The 20,380-nt window shown below is 38.2% G+C and overlaps 1 protein-coding gene across 1 annotated transcript; it reads left to right on the top strand.

Annotated features, from left to right (window-relative positions):
• The first annotated feature begins 27 nt into the window (after window positions 1–27).
• On the top strand, window positions 28–19,741 carry col28a1b (collagen, type XXVIII, alpha 1b). The gene is made up of 34 exons (XM_047361357.1): window positions 28–76; window positions 340–543; window positions 2,489–3,051; window positions 4,713–4,733; window positions 4,815–4,862; window positions 5,390–5,443; window positions 5,529–5,564; window positions 5,643–5,669; window positions 5,749–5,793; window positions 5,875–5,919; window positions 6,839–6,892; window positions 7,757–7,825; window positions 8,150–8,218; window positions 8,732–8,800; window positions 9,120–9,188; window positions 9,311–9,379; window positions 11,435–11,503; window positions 11,996–12,064; window positions 12,436–12,507; window positions 12,613–12,681; window positions 12,806–12,877; window positions 13,023–13,091; window positions 13,159–13,227; window positions 13,303–13,371; window positions 14,681–14,749; window positions 14,974–15,033; window positions 15,335–15,403; window positions 15,626–15,694; window positions 15,814–15,894; window positions 16,009–16,044; window positions 16,488–16,524; window positions 16,637–17,185; window positions 18,923–19,089; window positions 19,345–19,741. Exons 1-34 carry the CDS (start codon window positions 28–30, stop codon window positions 19,576–19,578), a joined length of 3,420 nt encoding a protein of 1,139 aa, XP_047217313.1. The 3' UTR covers window positions 19,579–19,741.
• The last annotated feature ends 639 nt before the right edge of the window (window positions 19,742–20,380 follow it).

The raw sequence follows: 20,380 nt of genomic DNA, 5'->3' as shown, positions 1-20,380 counted from the left end.
AAGAGCCGATCTCACGGGTACAGTGAAATGCCTCCAGAAAAGCCTCTGCTGAATGGACAAGAGTCACTGACCATAGGTAACGCAATGTTCCACTCCATTTAAAAACTCTTTAATTTAGTTTAAACCTTTATTTTTTCCTTGTATGCAGAGTATTAGCTGCAATAGAAGTCATTAAAAGGCAGTACTGAACAGTGTTTGAAATCTGAATCTTGGCAAATTAAGTTTTTGTTCTAAACAGTTCCACGAAATGTATTCTTAACTTTACCTAAATGAATTATTCGATCTATTTGTGTCAGGATTCTCTAATTCTGCAGTTATACAAATCCCAGCTCTCCGCAGGTTTTGTGTTTAAGCAGTTTTTCTCCACTTGCTGCAACAATTTGAAGATGTTTCTGCACAGAAGCTTTATCAGAGGGCTGTGGCTTGGGCTTCTGCTACTTGCTCTTGTGCATGATGCCTCAGTCCAGGGGAAAAATGTGGCAAATATGACAAACTACAAACTGCGTGATGATGGAGGGAATGTTAATTTTCAATTTCCGGGTCGTAAGTATTATTTTCTTGTTTATTGTAAACTAATAACAAAGGTGTTTTTTCTGAAAGATGTGTTTATTGATAAGTTCTAATGATGCCCAGTCTTTAAAAGTCTTTTGTTCAGCGTCTTTTAATGCAGCCTGCTGTTAATTTTCCACAAAAAACCCAAAAGGCTTTGTTTTGTTTTAAAGTTTACAAATACTAACCTCTTGTACATTCATAGCTGGCAGCTAGATACAGCAATCAAACAGAGCAAAAGAAAAAAGTGCAGGACAAAAATTATTTAGGTTGCCCTAATATAGCAAACAGTCTCAAAGCATCAGGATGCAAATTTCATAACTCCTCAGAATGCATCCTTTGGCTTTGTACAACAGACATGTGCAGCAAATCCTTTATGTCCTGTACGCTGTCAGACATGGGCCTTTATTGTTGTTGACAGGCATCTGTTGGGTTGGCGGTTTGAACCCCCACTTTGTCCGTCTCAGTCGTTGTGTCTTTGGGCAAGACACTTCATCCACCTTGCAGTGTTTGCTCTGTCCAATTTAAAGTGTCATTTTTTTTTGCGACAAGTTTTAGTTTCAGCATATTGTGCACATAGAACTTAAAAAAACAAAAAACACTGGTGTGTTAAAGGATCAAAAAGAAATATTAGGTCCATGCTGAGATTAAAGTGACTTGAAAATGGAAACAGGCAAACAGACTAGGAACACAAAATTGGTGTTCAAATATGGAAGCAAGTATAGCTTAGAAACAATGGCAAAACAAAAAAGAGAATGTAAGAACGTGCCTTGGGAATGAATAAAAGAGAAATAGTAAATGGCATGTACTTGTATAGTACTTTATCGAGACACCAAAACGCTTAACAATACAATCAGTCATCCACCTATTCATAAATTAGCAATATGCAAAAACCTAATAACAAAACAGCTTTCTATTAAAGCCAATATTTACTGTAGGTCCACTGCAGTTTCCCCAGGGCCATTCTTTGGCACCAAGAGGACCCATCATGCCAAAGAAGCTGACATCAGTTCCCTCTTAATCCTTTGATACCATTTTGTGCTAAACTCTGCATGAGCATTTGGTGCTTTAGAGATGCCCAGAACAACTTGTTTCGCTGTTATAATCTTGGTTTTGTCGAAGTCTCTGAAGCTGATGTTGGAAGCCCAGAAAGGTTCCACATATAGATAATCCAGACAGTCAAATCATAGAAACAAACTAGCAGACAAACCTTTGGCAGCAATATTGTAGTAGCATGGCATGATGTTCTGTCATGTTTCTTCATCCTGACATGGTCTGAAAAAGTTGTACAATGATTCGACTGTGGGCATTTACGGCAATAATTTCAATAGACCTATGAAGATTTTGCTTATGTATAAAGCACGATGAAAGTGTTTCACATATACAACAATAAACCATGGTTCAAGTCAAATCTTAGGAAAAGGCGTACAGAAGAGAATAGTTAAAAAGCAGCTTCTCCGCTTTTTCCCCAGCCTGTCTCACAATGAAAACCTTACAGCCAAAGTAGTCAATTACTCTGTTGTGAAAAAAATAAGCACATTTGCAAGCCTTCTTTGCTTGTTTCTTATATAAACAAATGACTGGACACACACATACATGAACATACTTCTCTTTATCCTTATTTTTATTTTGTTTAAAGTTTAAATATTTATAACGTAGTTAATGTCAATGCACAATGTGAGCGCTGGAAAGCAAGTAAAATGTATTGTTTGTGCACAGAGTGCAGGGCAGCATCTCAAATAGGAAATACCAAGGAAAACCTTACTTGGCAAGTACTAAGAGATGGCTAGCAGCATCGTAATTGCCATAGCACTAAAGGATGTTTTCCAAATTCGCTGAGATCTAACCACCTTCTAAAAGGTTGTGTAGCTTGGCAAAGTTTTAGAAATATCCAGTATTAGTCTTGTGCTTTACTGTCTGTCATTTGCTTGTTCTACAGGACGTGAATGTTTAGTGGAGGTGGTTTTCATTGTGGACAGCTCTGAGAGTGCAAGGTACCTATATGACGAGGAGAAGCAGTTGGTGAAGGACTTAAGCACCGAGCTCAATGGGCTCAACTTGGAAGACCATAACCTGGATATTCGAATGGCTTTACTTCAGTACAGCAGCTCTGCAGTCCACGTGCACAGACTTGTGGACTGGACAAATCTGGAATCTTTCCACAGAAAAATTGACCGCATGAGCTTACTTGCCAAAGGCACCTTCACAGCATTAGCCATTAACAAAGCTGCAGATATGGTGAAGAATGAAAAGCGGAGTAAAAGTGTCCGTATCGTAGTGCTCATGAATTTTGGAGTTGATCATCCTAACAGCCCTGACGCGGTAACAGCTGCCTTGGCTGCCAAAGGCAACGGCATCAAGATCTTCGTTTTGGGGTTACCGGGTGTTTCCCTTCAGACAGACATCCAGAATAAGCTTGTGGCCATCGCAAGCTCACCTGCTGAGACGTATTTCCATAAACTGAATGAGCCTCAACTAAAAAACAACCTGTTACAACACATGGTGGGTGTTGACGTCAGGTAACATTGTACCAGAGAAATGTCAGCTTCTAGATGTACCTCGTGGTTCTGAAACTATCCTTAATACATTTTCCTTCGGGGCATAAGTTCTGTAAGCTAGCCTTTACATGTTAATCACTCGAGCAGCCAACAGCCTGCTTAGAAAAGGAAATCTTGCATAGCCGAACCACCAGATATCACTGCCATTAGTTTTAATGGAGCACTGCAGGCTTTGGCACTCTATTCATACCCACACACAAATTTGACTGTGTGATTGCCTCAGAAGCATAACTGTGTTGGTTAAATTTCACCTGAAGAATTAAGACTAGGGGAGTGGGAGCTAACTAAGCAGTTTGGGGTTTAGTATCCAATATGGCTGCCACGAATGTAGAATATACTGAAAGTTTTAGATATGAACTTTAGGTGCTTATCATAGATAAGAGTATGTTCCTTCGACTAAGGTTTGATTCCAGCCTTCTCCTGCCACATGTCAATGTGCCTTTGGGCAAGGCATTTAACCCCAAGTTGCCTACCGATCTCCATATCGGTGTATGAATGTGTGCATGTTTGTGAGTATGTGTGGGTGATTGTGGCTCTAATGTAAAGCTCTTTGAAAGGTCAGTACGACTAAAAAGAAACGCTATATAAATTCAGTCAATTTAACATTCTATTGACCTTCATTGCTAATTGTAGTTAGTCTTGCAACTGGAACGCGCTCAACTTAGAATAGAATATAATTCTTTATTTGTCATTGCTCCACATGGGTGCAATGAAATTTTTAAATTAAAACAAAACAGAACAAAAACAGTGCAGGCAAGTAGTGCAAATTAAAGAAAATAAATATTAAAAAGTTAAAAAAGTTATAAAAAAAAAAGTTATAAGAAGGACTGTGTGCAGGTGGAAAACATATATATACAAGAATATTGACAAGTTGTTCCAGTATTGCACATGAGGTAGAATATTGCACTTAGTGTTGAAGAAATTGCACGGAAGGTATTCACTGTTTATGTCATTATTGATAGTGGAAAAAAGCTGTTTTTCAGTCTGTTTGTTTTTGTCCTTATTGCCCTTGCGCCCTTGTCCTTATTGAACTTGCGTCTGACCCGACTGACAACTCCTTTCACCGAATTCCTAGAGAAATACCATTACAAGGGGCTGGGGTAGTTGTGTTGGCTAAAGGATATTGCCACTTTGCTTCTCAGTCATTTTACACAAGCAATGGCAATTTTTGTTTTTTTTCATGACCAGAAGGGAGAGAACAGAGAACAGTCATTAGTCATTAGTTAGGTGTGGCACTGTTACAAAGTATAGTAATAAAAGAAAAACCCAGGTGATGCTGAATCCTGACGCTACTTGACTGGTTGTTCTGGTCATATACAAGCTAATGTTAGTATGTCTGTACAGTTGGTCACTACAGGAAGTTTGAAACAGCTGTGAACTTGGCAGTTTTTTATTGATTTTTTTGTTGTTGTTGAATCACATATTTACACAGAAAAAAGATATTGTCTCCACTAAGACCAATCATACCCTAGTGGTTGGGGTTGTATGTAGTAGAGGTTAGATAAGAAACACTTTAGAACTTGGTGAAGACAAGATTATTGTCCTTTTAGAGGTTCACCAAAATGCTTTTTTTCTGACAGATTGTATGTTTTGTTTTTCTTGCAGAAAACTGTTGTACAGGAACTGGTGAGTTGTGAAAAATGTAGGATTTCATTTTTCAACTAAATAATTTCAAATAATGGCAGTAACTGTTTTTTACTTTCTCAGTGCTGTTGTGTGCACGAAAAAGGAGAGAGAGGCTCACCAGGCCCTCCTGTGAGTTTGTATTGTTGTGTAAAAAATATTAGGTATAGGAAACATGTTACTGTTTCCAGTTTAGTCGTACAGTATTGCTTGGTCCACATTCCACTAAATGGAATTATAATTTTCTTTTGTATGTGCATTTTTATTGCAAAATGGGTTTTTGTCATGTATTTTAACACTTAATAGTTGTGCTTTTGTTAACCTAACCAAGAAAATTGAATGCATAATTTGAGCCTAAGTGCTTTCATTTTGTAATACAACAAAATACAACTTGCGTTTGTATTCAGCTCTGTTAATCACTGACAGCGCAGCTGTATATGACCTTAATAACACAGCTGGTGCATCCATTTCAAAAGAAGAATGATAAGCAATGCAACTTAAGGGCAATTTTTTTTATTTTGTAAAGTAATTTTAAAAGGCAACCTTTTGCATTAAAGCTTTTATGAAGGGTTCTTGAATAAGTATCAGTATGCAAGGGTGGAGACTGTTTGTCTGGTCTGCTTGGTTGTTTTTTATCCATATCCTTGTTCTGGGAGAAGGGAGAGAAAGGAGAAAGAGGAAATGACGGGTTTCTTGGTCAAAAAGGAGATAAGGTTAAGTATCAACAAAATAAGTATTTTTAAAATGTTTTTATGTCTAGTTCTGTACGACTAAGTGTCATTTGGGTTATTTTTAAAGGGTGAGCGTGGATTCAAAGGAGATGAATGTTCAGAGGTAAAATGTGCTTCTTCTTTGCTCGTTAGGCTTCTAAGTAACATCATGATGATTACTTATGACAAAAACTCTTTCCAGGGACGTTCAGGTCAGAAGGGCGAAAAGGTAAGTGAAGTTTTAATCAGTTTGTTTGATGTAAAATGTGATTTTCCTCAGACATTAAGCAGCTGGGGCTGTCTTGCAGGGGAAGAAAGGAGAATGTGGCAATATTGGAGATAAGGGTGAAAAAGTATGTTCAAGGTTTATTTGCATATTTTAATGAACATCACATACACTGTCGCTTTGTGGTGAGTTAAGTCTTATTTTGCAGGGACTTGATGGAAGAGATGGCCAACCAGGACCTAAAGGAGATAAGGTAGAGCTTTCAGGGGTCGGAACCTTGAGTAACTTTACTTTCTGTTTGACTTTGTCAGGTCAGTCTGCCACAACTATAAACAATGTAAAAATTCAGCCTAATCCAGTCTGTATTCTGGATTTAGCAATTGTCTCGCCTGGCCCAGTTAGTGTCATGTTAAGCTAAATTGCCTTGCCAAAGGTCACATCCATTCTGTCATCAAGCTGACCGAACAACTGAGGATTTCCACCTTCTACTGTTCCAGCTTTCTTGCCAACCACTTGGCTGACATCCATAATTGTTCAGTTTGACTCAAAGCTCTTTGCTTGTTCCGCGAGTGTCCATGTTCTCCATTACAAGCACCATGGCAGTCCTTTATATATTTTACCATCACAGTTGAGATCATCATTGTGGTTTAAGGGAAATGTCTTCACATTTATTTGCTAAATTTAGTTTTTTAGTAAATTTGCTTTTGCAGTCTTGTTTCCTTCAGAATGAATTCTGATTAGCTGTTAAATTTTACTGAAACGCAGTCATCAAGTCAGAATCTTTCGGCAAACAAAATTATTTTGGTTTATTCTCTTTTCTTTTACACCATTTAATGTTGAGTCTACGACCCGGCAGCCATATTACAAAGAAAAACAGGATTACAGTTAATCCTGACACCAAATGCCTGAAATCCAGGCTTGTAGGATGGTATTTTTTTGCAGGACCAAGCTTTGTGCTGTGAGATTAGTGGAAGGACCTGGACACCATTCAGTCAGTCTAGCCTTATTATTTTATGAGCATAGTCGGAGAATCAATTGGAATGAAAGCCAAGCTTGTTGATAATTTTTTATACTGGACAATGAACATAAGAAGTTGCACAGACAGAATATTGTTGATGTAGTAAAGGATTTTCCCACGCTGGACTGAGGTTTTTTTATTGTTTGTTTTGCAGGGTTCAATAGGACCAATAGGAGACATAGGTCCTGAGGGCCCAGCAGGACCTAAAGTAAGACTTTCAAATACTTTTAAATTCAGTGATCAAGGTTCTTTTATTTTATTTTTACTGTGCAACTTTCAAAAGCTTGTGTCTTCAAAGTCAATTTTAAAATATTGGGTTTTTTTGTAATAGTAAAAACTTGTTATACTTTAAAAATTTTAAATCAAAGAATGTATATATTGCTGTTTCGTTTAAGTAAATTACAAAAATGGCACAAAAATATGTCTTACCAATTATTTAGACCTACTTTCTACATTGAGGGATCCCCGCTCTTTTTCTTAATGCTTTTTGAAAGATTTTAGGACTGAACTCTAATTTAATAAGATGATTGGACATCAATCTCAAAATGCAGCAAGTTATCACTCAAATATTCTCTGCAGAAACCAAAACTTTAGTTTTGTAACCACTTTTTTCACATACGATAAACAAGGTTTCAGAATATTTTTTCTTTTGAAACTGATGGTTTTACAACATTTCTTACATGTGAAAAATGTTTTTTTTTCACATGTGAAACATGGTTTTAAAAGATACCTAACACATAAAACAAATAGTTTTGGAATATTTCTGTTAAATAAATGCTTTTGTAAATTTTTTACATAAGAAATGTGTGGCTTTGGAACATTTTCCTTCAAATGTGAAACGCAGTTTTGGATATTGTCATTGTAATAAGATGTGAAATCTATGTAAGTTACATTCTATACCCATTTGGATTACAAACAAGTACCCATGTGATTACAAGACTGGCATTTGAATGGCCTTTTCTAAGTTTGTATTTTGATTTGTGACAGATTTGTGTCTACAGCCATAGAGATTTTTGTACAATACATTTTTCCAGCTCTGTCAATTTACCATCATGTACACTGCATACCTTAGGGGGACAGAGGGCCTTCTGGTGAACCTGGAACACCAGGAGACTCTAGGATTGGACCTCCAGGGCTCAAGGTGACTTCTTTATGTAAAACCATACTTCACAATTTAGACTAACTAAATAATTTAATTCATAAGTAAGCCTTCATTGCTACCTTCACTGCTGAGTAAAATATGAAGTAATAGTTCTAAACACAACATAAATTCATATTTATCAAATTTATTCTGCAAAGAGTTTTAGGAATCATTGAAAGATTTAAACAACTTTTTCACTTAAAGGTTGACTAAATGGTAAGATGGCTTCTATCAATAGGTTGTATTGATATTACACTGGGAACTGCATTTTAACCTTGTGTATTGTGTCACTGGTTGGAGTCTGAAGCTGTTGTCTGCTTACAGGGTGAAAAGGGCATTCAAGGATTACCAGGTCAAAGAAGTCTCGGTGAGAAAGGAGAACCGGGAATGCCTGTGAGTATGGAAATACTTTTACAGCACAGATTATAATTACACATGTCTCATCAGAAACACTGAAATGTTTTTTTGCACTTAGCACTAATGGCAAGGTTTATAGAAAGTCAAACACAACTTTGATGTTTACATCCTGTACTACTTGCCAGAGTGCAATAAATTCAAATGTTTTTTACGGAACTAAATCCAAAACCTTCTCATGTCTCCTATAATATTAATCCTGATTAGGGTTTTGGCACTGTGACAGGCTGCTAGTAACAAAAAGTTTCAAGATCCTATTTAAAATATATATGGTCCAACGCTGAAGTTTAGGAGCTTTTTTGTGCCTGAGTGATTCATATGTCATAGTTAAGTTTAATTTAAGTTTATGCTTCTTCCTAATTATTTTGGGACCTATTAGATTGTTATGGAAGAATGCCAGACGGCTTAAGAGACATATCCATTTTTTTGTTGAAAGGATGACTTTAACACACCACTATAAAATAAAATTTTTATTGAGAGCAGTTTTTTTAGGGGCCAGTAGGACCAATTGGACCAAAAGGAGACCCTGGACCCCGAGGACAAGGGTTTCCAGGACCAAAAGTAAGTAATTCTATGTATAAAAATGTTTTGTCAGCAAGCAACGTGCAAATTTCATGTATTTATACTAAAAATAGGTTTTATTTACAGTTGTTTATTACTTTTTGCAGATTTGTGATAAAATATAATTTGCATTGTATTCAGTTTAGTGAAAGTCAAATAACTCTCTGGTTGCTGGTAAAAATATTACATTTGGCAAACTGTTAAAAAGCTCTTTTGAACAAATTGTTTTTATAACATCAGGAAGGAAAAAGCCTGTGTGAACCCTAGAGATATTTTAGGGATACTTTGTGCTGAGTTTCATTTGTCATTTTTGTTGCAGGGAGACCGTGGATTTCAAGGTCCAAAAGGAGACCGTGGGCCTGTGGGTGATGGGATCAAAGGTGATAAGGTAAAGAAAACATACATTTATTCCTAATATTAACGCTAAAATAAATTAGGTTAACTGCCCACAGTTCCTGGTTTTGTACATTTCATGGTTGTCACAACTGGCTCTGTAATCGTTGTTTTCAGGGTTATGATGGGCTTCCAGGACCCCAAGGTCCACCTGGTCCTCCTGGATTTGGACTTAAAGGGGAAAAGGTACAAACTAGATTATATTTTCTTATACTTGAAGAGTTGACTTACAAACATAATAGTTTACTTCCATGCTAAGATTAAATTGTATGTATAGTTTTCCAACTCTGACAGTTAATATTAACTGAACGTGAATAAAAAAAAATACACATTGCTTTCTTTTTCCAGCCATCAGCGCCCTACTGAAGTGTATTTTTGTGTTGTAGATTTGAAAAGTATACATTGGTTTCTGACATATTGCACCTGTCTTATGACCTGGCATGGTGTTGAAGTGAGATAACGTCTTTGCAGTCAGATTTCTAAGTAAATTTCCTTCAGCTTGATAAAATTTTTTTATAAGTTTCAGAATTCTTGTTGAACAACTCAAAGGTCAAAGGTCAAAACCAAGTGTAAAGTGAACCAATGTAGAAAAACTCAGAAAGCAGAGCAACATGCAGAGCAAGCATGAGGTTTTGCTCTACCAGAAACGTCAGGCCATTGTGACAGGAATTGTTTTCAATGCATTAAAGGTCTTATTATCTGGAAGAAATCACGATCCAGTAGTTTGGTGAAACCTTTGTAAGACTTTTTGGATCAGGAAACCATTAATGGGTCATTTTGTTTCATCTAATAGAGGTGGATCAAACATAGACCTCCCCAAACACCTGGGCCCATATTAACAAAGAATCCTAAGACTAAAAGTAGCTCCTAGTGACGTCATTCTTAGAAAAATCTTAGAATATCTTCAAATTCCGGGATATTTCTTTGAATTTTCCCTCAGTAAGATAAAAATGATTCACAAAGCACCTAAGGCTTTAAGAGAGCTCCTAAGTTGAACAAATGGTAAGAGTAGTGAGGAGGACTTTTAGGGAGCCTAAGAGTGCCCTAAACAGGCAAGATGGCGGAAAGACCGAGAGAAAGGAGAAATATTGTCAGAACAATGATCAATGACGCTACCAGCTCGATCGTGCAGGGATCCACCCCCTAAACTGTCGAATAAATGAGCACATAAACTTCTATAACAATCATACAATTATTAATATAGAGATAAAATTAACTTTATCATTGCTCTAGCGTGAAATTAAATAGTTTCCGCGGCAGGACAGATTAAATGTGCACTTCTAGTAAGGTAATATTGGGAAGGATAAATAAGTACCTTTCAACACTTCTCTCGTCAGGTGTTCAGTTCAGTTTTCTCCACCTTTTTTTTTTTCTGTTCTGTTTTGGTCATTTTACCAAACTAAACCTCATTAAACTAAAAGCAGATCACAGTAAAATTCTGAATTGTAATATTAAAATGAAATTAATTAATATGAAATAGATGCAGTATGACAATGACCAGCATGGCGAGTAACAATAAGCAAATCAAAATAATGTAAATTATTGTAAATAATGTAAATAAGCTACGTTCAAACATTTTGATGCGGTGTGACAATTAATTTAATCTTGTTAAGTTTTATCATCATGATTTACACATTTCTGAATCCAATCTGAATTCTATCATCAGTTAATTTCTCTCCATTGATTACAAGGAACGCTTTTGTTTTTGGTTTTTTGCAACAACCAATCACAGCTCTTAGAAGAAAGCGTCACACCTACCGATGGGGTCAACCGCCCCTCCTCAGTAGGACAGGAATCTCTGTTGTCTCCTTGCTCAGAGTCGCTCTTGGCAGCAAAGTGAATCACTCTTAAGCTAGGAGTCCTTGTCGGGAGCTCTCTGAGAGAATCTCTGTGAATACGGCCCCTGAACTGTCAAATGTGTTGATTCTGCTTTTTAACATGATGTAAAGGTACTCTCCACTTCAGACTGCCTCCACTAGAGCTGTTTTCTTTAGTAAATATACTTCTGAACTATATGACTAATATAGGAGCATCAATTATTAAATGTTAATTAGTGTCTTTATTTAGAACTTTTAATTGTCAATTAATTCTCCCTTGTGAATGTTGATGCTGTGTGACAACAACTAGTAGAACATCTCTTTTAGAAAGTCTAATTTAAACATTGTGTAAGACCTCAGAAAGGATGGCCGAAAGCTCCCAGGTGCTTTCTTTTTGTATCCAAGCTAATTCACTGTCTCTTAGGGAAACGAAGGCCCAATTGGACCCACAGGACCCAGAGGACCTCCAGGATACGGACTCACAGGGCCAAAGGTAATTCAGGCCAGGGAACGTTCATCAGTAGATCATTCTCCCTTCTGTTGTGTCTAAATGTTTCAGTTTTGTTGTTGAATAAGCTGAATTTTCACAAGCTGCTGTTGGTGAAGCACTTAAAATATAAAAAATATTCTTTTAAATTTAATTTAGGTTTAATTTAGCCCATTTCTTTCAGATTACTAGTTTAAATTATAGCTATTAGAGTGTTTTCAATATAATCTTTTTTTAAATTGGGCACTCCCACTTATATTCCAATTACATTTAAAGTTAAAAGATTAGTATGTATCTTCAAATTCCAGTTTATTTTCACAAAACCCCACAGCTTACATGTCTTCCTTTCACAAAGGGGTCTTTTTCATAAGGGTCTTTTTTGTGCCTTTCAAGGGAACTAATGGAGGTGGAACCAAACAGTGTGATACAGACTGATACAACAGTTTTACTGTAATATTAAAAACAATACCTCACCGACTGTGTGATGTTTATCTCTAGGGGAATCAGGGGTTTCCAGGTGAGCCTGGGGCCAAAGGTGAGAGAGGTGTGGGAACACCAGGACCGAAGGTACATCCTTATTCTGAATACTTCTCAGTTGCTTACCGGTCAACCTGCAGTATCCATGTCATACATTTTTTGGAAATCCACATGGAACAAAAAAATGAATCATTTGTACATTAATGGACTCCAAAAATCAATCTGTAGTCAATTAGCTGCCAGCAACACCAGCCAGCAGATGTTTTGTGTCTTTGTTATTGCACATAACCACCAAGGAAATCTTCTGGTTGCTTAACCAAGACCATGACTTCTTACATTAGAAGGAAAGTTCATGTGAAAACACAACATACTATTTCCTTAAACAGGTATCTGTTTTAATATTTTTACATATTTGCACACAGTATAAAATTTTCAGTTTGATCTCCTTTTCTTCTCTTTAGGGTAACACGGGAGCTCAGGGTTTATCAGGACTTCCTGGTCTACCAGGAAAGGACGGAAGCCCAGGACAAAAGGTAACATTCAAGCACTTTTCTCTTTATGAAAATAGTTTGAACCATTTCAAACCAGTGTGTCAATTCTCTTTCTTCTATTCTGACTTTCTTTTCAAACAACAACAGGGTGATGTTGGCTTGCCAGGACCCAGAGGAGCCGACGGGATTCCTGGTAGAGGATTTCCTGGAGCGAAAGTAACAATTCATGGAAATTTGTCAACATAAAGAACGCTAGTGGCTATTTTAAAATTTTTTTACTTCTTCATATTAAGTAAAACCTGTTGGCACAGAGCTGAACATGTTAATGTCACTTTGGCAGGGGGACAAAGGGGACTGCGGGAGCAGAGGCCAGCCAGGTCCACCTGGCCCAATAGGGCCGATTGGTCCAAAGGTATGGAAAGGCTGAGTAGAAAAACTGTAAATCAGATAATGGGGTAAATTATTTTTCAAGGTGCTGTTTTAGGCTTAAAGGTCTCTTTACACTGAAACGGGAAATCACTTACAAAATTTTCCTCTGATGAGTGTTTATATCTCAGGGGGAACAGGGAAATATAGGACTACCAGGACTAACTGGGCCTCCTGGCAGGGGGATTCCTGGAGACAAGGTGAGCTGATGTGTTCATTGTAACTTTTACCAACAACAGCTTATTTACTTCAGTTGTTCCTGCTCAGGGAGATCAGGGTCCACGGGGTCCGGCTGGAGACGTGGGAAAACCTGGGATTGGATTTCCTGGACCCAAGGTGAGATCAGTTAGGATTTTGGTAATTTTCACTGAATATTTTTAGAGTGAGTCAAGAATAAATCTGTTTCTGTAGGGTGACCAAGGCCCCCCTGGTCCTGTCGGGCCACCAGGACCAAAAGGTCAAAGTTCCTCCTGCCTCCCAGTGAGTATCTTACAACCCAAAAATGTCTTGTAGTCATTTTGGTGTTGCAGGTACAGGGGTTGTACAATGAAACTGAAACACCTTTCATTTTAGTGTGGGAGGTTTCATGGCTAAATTGGACCAGCCTGGTAGCCAGTCTTCATTGATTGCACATTGCACCAGTAAGAGCAGAGTGTGAAGGTTCAATTAGCAGGGTAAGAGCACAGTTTTGCTCAAAATATTGAAATGCACACAACATTATGGGTGACATACCAGAGTTCAAAACAGGACAAATTGTTGGTGCACGTCTTGCTGGCGCATCTGTGACCAAGACAGCAAGTCTTTGTGATGTATCAAGAGCCACGGTATCCAGGGTAATGTCAGCATACCACCAAGAAGGACGAACCACATCCAACAAGATTAACTGTGGACGCAAGAGGAAGCTGTCTGAAAGGGATGTTCGGGTGCTAACCCGGATTGTATCCAGAAAACATAAAACCACTGCTGCCCAAATCACGGCAGAATTATATGGGCACCTCAACTCTCCTTTTTCCACCAGAACTGTCCGTCGGGAGCTCCACAGGGTCAATATACACGGCCGGGCTGCTAAAGGAGCACAAATCTTGGGCTGTGGACAATGTGAAACATGTATTGTTCTCTGATGAGTCCACCTTTACTGTTTTCCCAACATCCAGGAGAGTTACGGTGTGGAGAAGCCCCAAATAAGTGTACCACCCAGACTGTTGCATGCCCAGAGTGAAGCATGGGGGTGGATCAGTGATGGTTTGGGCTGCCATATCATAGCATTCCCTTGGCCCAATACTTGTGCTAGATGGGCGCGTCACTGCCAAGGACTACCGAACCATTCTTGAGGACCATGTGCATCCAATGGTTCAAACATTGTATCCTGAAGGCGGTGCCGTGTATCAGGATGACAATGCACCAATACACACAGCAAGACTGGTGAAAGATTGGTTTGATGAACATGAAAGTGAAGTTGAACATCTCCCATGGCCTGCACAGTCACCAGATCTAAATATTATTGAGCCACTTTGGGGTGTTTTGGAGGAGCGAGTCAGGAAACGTTTTCCTCCACCAGTGTCACGTAGTGACCTGGCCACTATCCTGCAAGAAGAATGGCTTAAAATCCCTTAACCACTATGCAGGACTTGTATATGTCATTCCCAAGACAAAATGATGCTGTATTGACCGCAAAAGGAGGCCCTACACCATACTAATAAATTATTGTGGTATAAAATCAGGTGTTTCTGTTTCATTGTCCAACACCTGTAAGTCCATTAATATTTGGGATGTGTGTCATTTTTAAAAGGGACCTCCGGGACCTCCTGGTCTGCCAGGAGAGAATGGAATTGATGGATCTGGTTTTCCTGGACCCAAGGTAAACATTTGTTATTTTAGTGGGGATTTTACTGAAATATATGATATAAATAATATTTTTGTCAAACGTTAATGGTTCTATGATATAAAGAACCACGATGTACAGCATGACACGTGTATAGATCATAGAAACATATAATAGAAACAGAAAGAAATTACTTTTTCTATCAAGTAAATATCCACAAATTCTAATTGTTGACTTATGTGAGTCCATTTCATTTTCAGGGGGACATGGGCTTCATTGGACCCCCTGGTCCTCGAGGAATTAGTGTGATAGGTCCAAAGGTAATCAGTTGGTCAGTTCTTTTCTAATGTTTGATAAAAACTGTGAATAAAGGAATTTTGTCCTTAATTCAAACTTTGCCATCTCTTTGACCCCTGCAGGTATAGAGGGGAAAGTTAATAAAATTGATTTTATGTCTGTTTTGGAAACACGTTTAAGGAGATGGAATGGAAACAGGGACACATAAATATTAAAAAATAAAATAAAATGCTGTTAGAATATGTTTTTAAATATGTTTTGTTTACAAATAGTTTCAAATTCCCATTAGTGTATCTGCCATTTAAAAGTTGTATTGTCTTGCAGGGTTCGGCAGGTCCAATTGGACCTCCTGGCCCTCCAGGGATACCCGGAGGAGAATTACCAGGACAAAAGGTACCAAAGTCACCTGTGATTTATTTAGAAATGTTATACACGGATATAAGCAGTTGAAGCACTGTATAAATACTGCATAACTGCTGTTTTGACCTAAGTGGATACCCTTGATCCATCATGTTTATACCTATTTTGTTAATAATAACCAGCCTAATAACCTTCCTAAAGTTACCACTGTGGAGATGTTTTAATCAGACATAAAGGGGATTTGGCTGTTTGTAGGGGGAACCTGGACTTCAGGGAAATCCTGGACCCAGAGGTCCTCCAGGACAAGGTCTGCCAGGAGTCAAGGTACTATTTAAGTGTCAGCAGTGTCTTTGAAGTGAAACTAAAATATTATATGTTATGTTTTATGGTTCTTTTTACTGAGACAAAAAGCTAAAGAACTTAATGTTTCTTTGCTCCTGCAGGGAGACCGAGGATCCACAGGTTTACCTGGAAAAAAGGGAGAGTCTGGTGATCCTGGAGATAAAGGAGAGATTGGACCTTCGGTACTGCATTTTGTTACCAGATAATCTACTTTAAATTGTTAATGAAGGACTTCAGACTGATTGTAGTTGAATTGAAGTATTTAAGTTTCTTATATTACCTGTTTTGAACAACAGGGCATAAAGGGACACAAAGGAGAACCCGGACTAACAGTAAGTATAAAGATTCATTCATTATTAGAATGCTTTACAACCTTCTACTCTGAAGATATTTTGTGCCGAAAGCAAAAGTAAACACACAGTTAAGCCAAAAATTATTATTTGTACCACTGGCAGATTTACAAAAGATAGCATCTCACAAAAGATAACAAACAATGTAAAATTAATGTACATTTTGAAAAAAAAGTCAGTTTTTTTACATTTTGAAAAATGGCTTGCCAAAATTTATTTTACCCTTCTCATTAATCATTAGAAAAATAAGTACTGCCATTGCAGCAGCAAAAGCCTTACTGATGAAGGGGAATAATGTCATGTCTTGAAGGGTCCTCTATGCTACAAACCACTAGGCTAACTTTGCTATGTTAATAACAGTACTGTGAACAATACTGTAAAAGACATCTGTTTTTACCTCCTTTTATCTTTGCTTTTTTTTGCAGAGGAGTGAGATCATACATATAATCAGAGAAATTTGCAGTAGGTATTCAAGTGTTCATGCTTATGAGATGATCAGTAATGATGAGTGATTTCCTCTTATCAATATAAACCCTCTTCATCCTCTTCGGTTTTATCTGCTCTTCCTCATCAGACTGTGAGAAGCCCAATAAAGACGAACCTCTAGAACTCATCTTTGTAGTTGATGCCTCAGAGAGCGTGGGCATTGAAAACTTTAATTTGGCCAAACAGTTTATATACATGCTGCTAAGCAACACCAAACTCAAACACGATAACATACGTGTCGCCATTATCATCTATAGCGACGATCCTAAAGTTTTCCACCGCCTCATTGACCCAATATCGGATCTCAATAAAATAATGGACCGTTTGGAGTATCTGGGCGAGGGCACCCGCACCGGCAGAGCCATTGAACAAGCCAACAAGGAGTTTGAGTTTGCACGGCCAAATGTGAAGAAAGCAGCTATCGTCATCACAGACGGACAGACTAACCCGGAGGACTTGCCTGATTTGAGGAATGCTGTAAAAAAAGCTAAAGAAAATAATATTGAGATATTTGCCATCGCGGTGGTGGATATGAATAACGCCAATGCATACAACTTCATAGAGGAGATAGAGTTCATCGCCTCAAAACCTTCCCATCCGCATGTGTTCCCCATCGATGACTACTCAAGGCTTTCAGGTGATCACTTCATAATCATATGGGATCTTTCCAGTTCTTTAAAACTAATTTACAACTTAAACCCAGATGTTTGTATATACTGTTTAGAAAGACATAATTTTTTCTCATGGTTTGACAGAAAATCAGAATCACGTTCCCTGTCAGGATCATTTATTTTTGCTAAATACTACAATATTGGAAAATATTAAACTCCTGATGAGGAAGTCATGGGTTTGAAAGCTTATAGTAAGTTTATTAATATTTTTTTGTTAAATGGAGGCACACCTAAAATATATGTTTCTTTTTGACATCCTCTAAGAATCTAAGAAAATCAGCATAGAGAACTGTGGACCTCCATAAGTCTGGTTTTTCCTAGGGTACAAATTCAGGATAAACAGCAGGAAAATGTCCAGCTATCATACCATTCTAGAGAAAGACTGGTGCTGTGTCCCAGGGAACAAAATCAAAAGATCTTGTGAAGATGCTGACTGAAGCTGGTAAAAAAAAAACCTTTATCAACATGGGCTAAAAGTCCAATCAGACAGGAAGACGCTATTACTTCTAAAGCAACATAAAAAGTCAGATTACAGTTTAAAAAATGCTCTGAAGGACAAATCCTGTAAATATTTGAGACATTTGTAATGAAATAAATTAAAAGTGAAATTCTTGGCCAAAATGACCATTTCTACATTTTGGGTGAAAAAGGGAAAGCCTCCGGATGCCTCCTGGACGCCTTCCTCGGGAGGTGTTCCAGGCACGTCCCACCGGGAGGAGGCCCAGGGGACGGCCCAGGACACGCTGGAGGGACTATGTCTCTCGGCTGGCCTGGGAACGCCTTGGGCTCCCCCTGGAGGAACTGGAGGAGGTGTCTGGAGAGAGGGACGTCTGGGCGTCTCTGCTGAGTCTGCTGCCCCCGCGACCCGGTCCTGGATAAGCGGAAGACGACGAACGAACGAAGGGAAAGCCTGCAAGCCAGGAAATTAAAGCATGGACCCAAATGGGTTTCCCAAACACAATTACAGCAAAATTAGTAACGAAGTGGCTTGAGCAGAAAAAAGGCAGTGTTTTAAAACGGCCTCAACAAAGCCCTGATCTTAGGCCCATAGGAAATGTGTAGGCAGAGCTGAAAAGGTGTGCGTGTTTGTGTGTGTGTGTGTGTGAGCAGGGCAGACAACAAACCTGACCCAGTTCCATCAGTTCTATCTGAAGGAATGGGACAACATTCCAGCAAATTATTGTGGGAAGCTTGTAGAATTACACCCTAAATGTTGGACCCGAGTCAGACAGTTAAAAAGGGAGTTCTATGTGATTTAATGTCAGGCAGTGAAAAGAAAAAATTTATATTTCTTTTTATGCAGCTCAGTGTTGCTAAGTAAAAGCCCAGTTTGACTAAGACCCTAAACCTCCACCTATATGAGTAAAAACAGTGGCAGATATATATTTGTTTCTCCTCTCATACACGCCATAATCTTAAAAATACAACTTTTGGGGTGTGTTCAAAATATACAACTGTCATTTTGTATCTGCAGACACAAGGTGGAGGTAAAGAGCAGATGAAATTGAAATACCTGCACACAGCTGTTAAGCAGATGAAACAGGCTTACAGAATGTATACAAAGTTTTATTTCTTGAACATACATAAACATTAAGCTAGTAAATGTGTTTATTTCATGCTCAGAGAGCTTTGCTGGAAGAACTGGTATAATGTACAAAATCTCACGGAGCTGCATATTCACTCGTTATCTTCTTTGTCTGCAGAACTTGCGGAAGCTCTCATGAGTGGTATCTCTGAAGAAGGTGCCCTGTTTAACACTAAATTCATATCCCCCATACTTATTCCTTTGTTCTTAAGAGACACTGATTACAATAGTGAGCCACCATATGAGGATGGACACAATCCCACCTTCCAGAGGGTTCTGACAATGGTGAGAAGAAACCTTTTCTTTAATATTTGTCACAACAATCCAACGTATGTAAAATCCTCTTTTAGCATATCTTTGCTGTCTTTCCCATTGGGCATGATTTTAACCACATCTTTGTGCTCCAGAGCAGCAGACTGTCATAGTTGTTATGAAGGAAATCACACTTGCTGATGAGCATTTCTTAGTGTGTCTGATTAATAGCAACTGACTGTGACTTTCCTTTTTTTATTTGTTTTAAATAATTTATTTTTCTCACAGTCACAGGCAGATTCTACAGCAACCCCCTCCAAGAAGGAGTTGGTCCTTCCGCAGAGACCAAAGACAGGCTGCAGGCAGAGCCTGGATCCAGGCCCGTGTCACGACTACGTCATGAAGTGGTACTATGATGCCACGTCTAACTCCTGCTCCCAGTTCTGGTTTGGAGGTTGTCAAGGAAACCAAAACCGCTTTGATACGGAGAAGACATGTAGAGAGACCTGTGAAAGGTTCTAATCCTTTAGGCAATAAATATGTATGTTATCAAGTAAATGCTAGAAACATTTTAGTCAAACTTTAAATGTGAATAGATTTAGTGGTTTCATCTCTTTTTATTATTGAGCAGTCATTGTCACTGTAAACACAGTTGTTTGACAATAAATGACTTTACACATTTGTATTCACTGAAAAATGGTCAAAAAAATCAAAAGGTCCACCAGGGTATGAGCACAACTGTACATCATATTTTGAGTCTTATAAGGCAGTTGGGTTAGGGAGTAAAAAGTAGGGTACACCCTGGACGGATCACTGGGAGAAGTTGACTCTAGGGTGTTAAAAAGGAGGCCCCATTCAGTTGTCGAACTGCATTCATGACTATCAAACTTTGATATAAGCAACATAGAAGTAAGGATATACCTGATAAAGAACCCTATTCCCCTGGAATGACATGGATTTGTGGCCACCATGCTTTTCAATAAATCATTCTCCATTTCATTTGTATCACAGAGAAGCTTTAAAGAAAACATTTTTATTTCACCTTTGAATTATTCCATTCGGTTTAGAAACATTTCTGCATGTCTATGGAGCCTGGATACCAGGTCAAAAAAAAAAAAATGCACATTGCACATTTGCAATTTGATTAAAAACAAAACATTCTAAAATCATAATCATAAAAACATGAATAAAAAGAAAGACAGCTTTGAAATGAAAATCTGTTGTGCGTCAGGGTGTTAAGAAAACCACCAGTAGACGCAGATGATGAATCAGTGTGAAAATCACCCATTCAAATTAAACATGATTATGCACAATTATGGAGGAG

Source organism: Girardinichthys multiradiatus, chromosome 3, assembly GCF_021462225.1.
Source record: "Girardinichthys multiradiatus isolate DD_20200921_A chromosome 3, DD_fGirMul_XY1, whole genome shotgun sequence".
NCBI lineage: Eukaryota > Metazoa > Chordata > Actinopteri > Cyprinodontiformes > Goodeidae > Girardinichthys > Girardinichthys multiradiatus.
The sequence above is the reverse complement of the archived record's forward strand: the minus strand, read 5'-3'. Positions and strand labels throughout refer to the sequence as shown.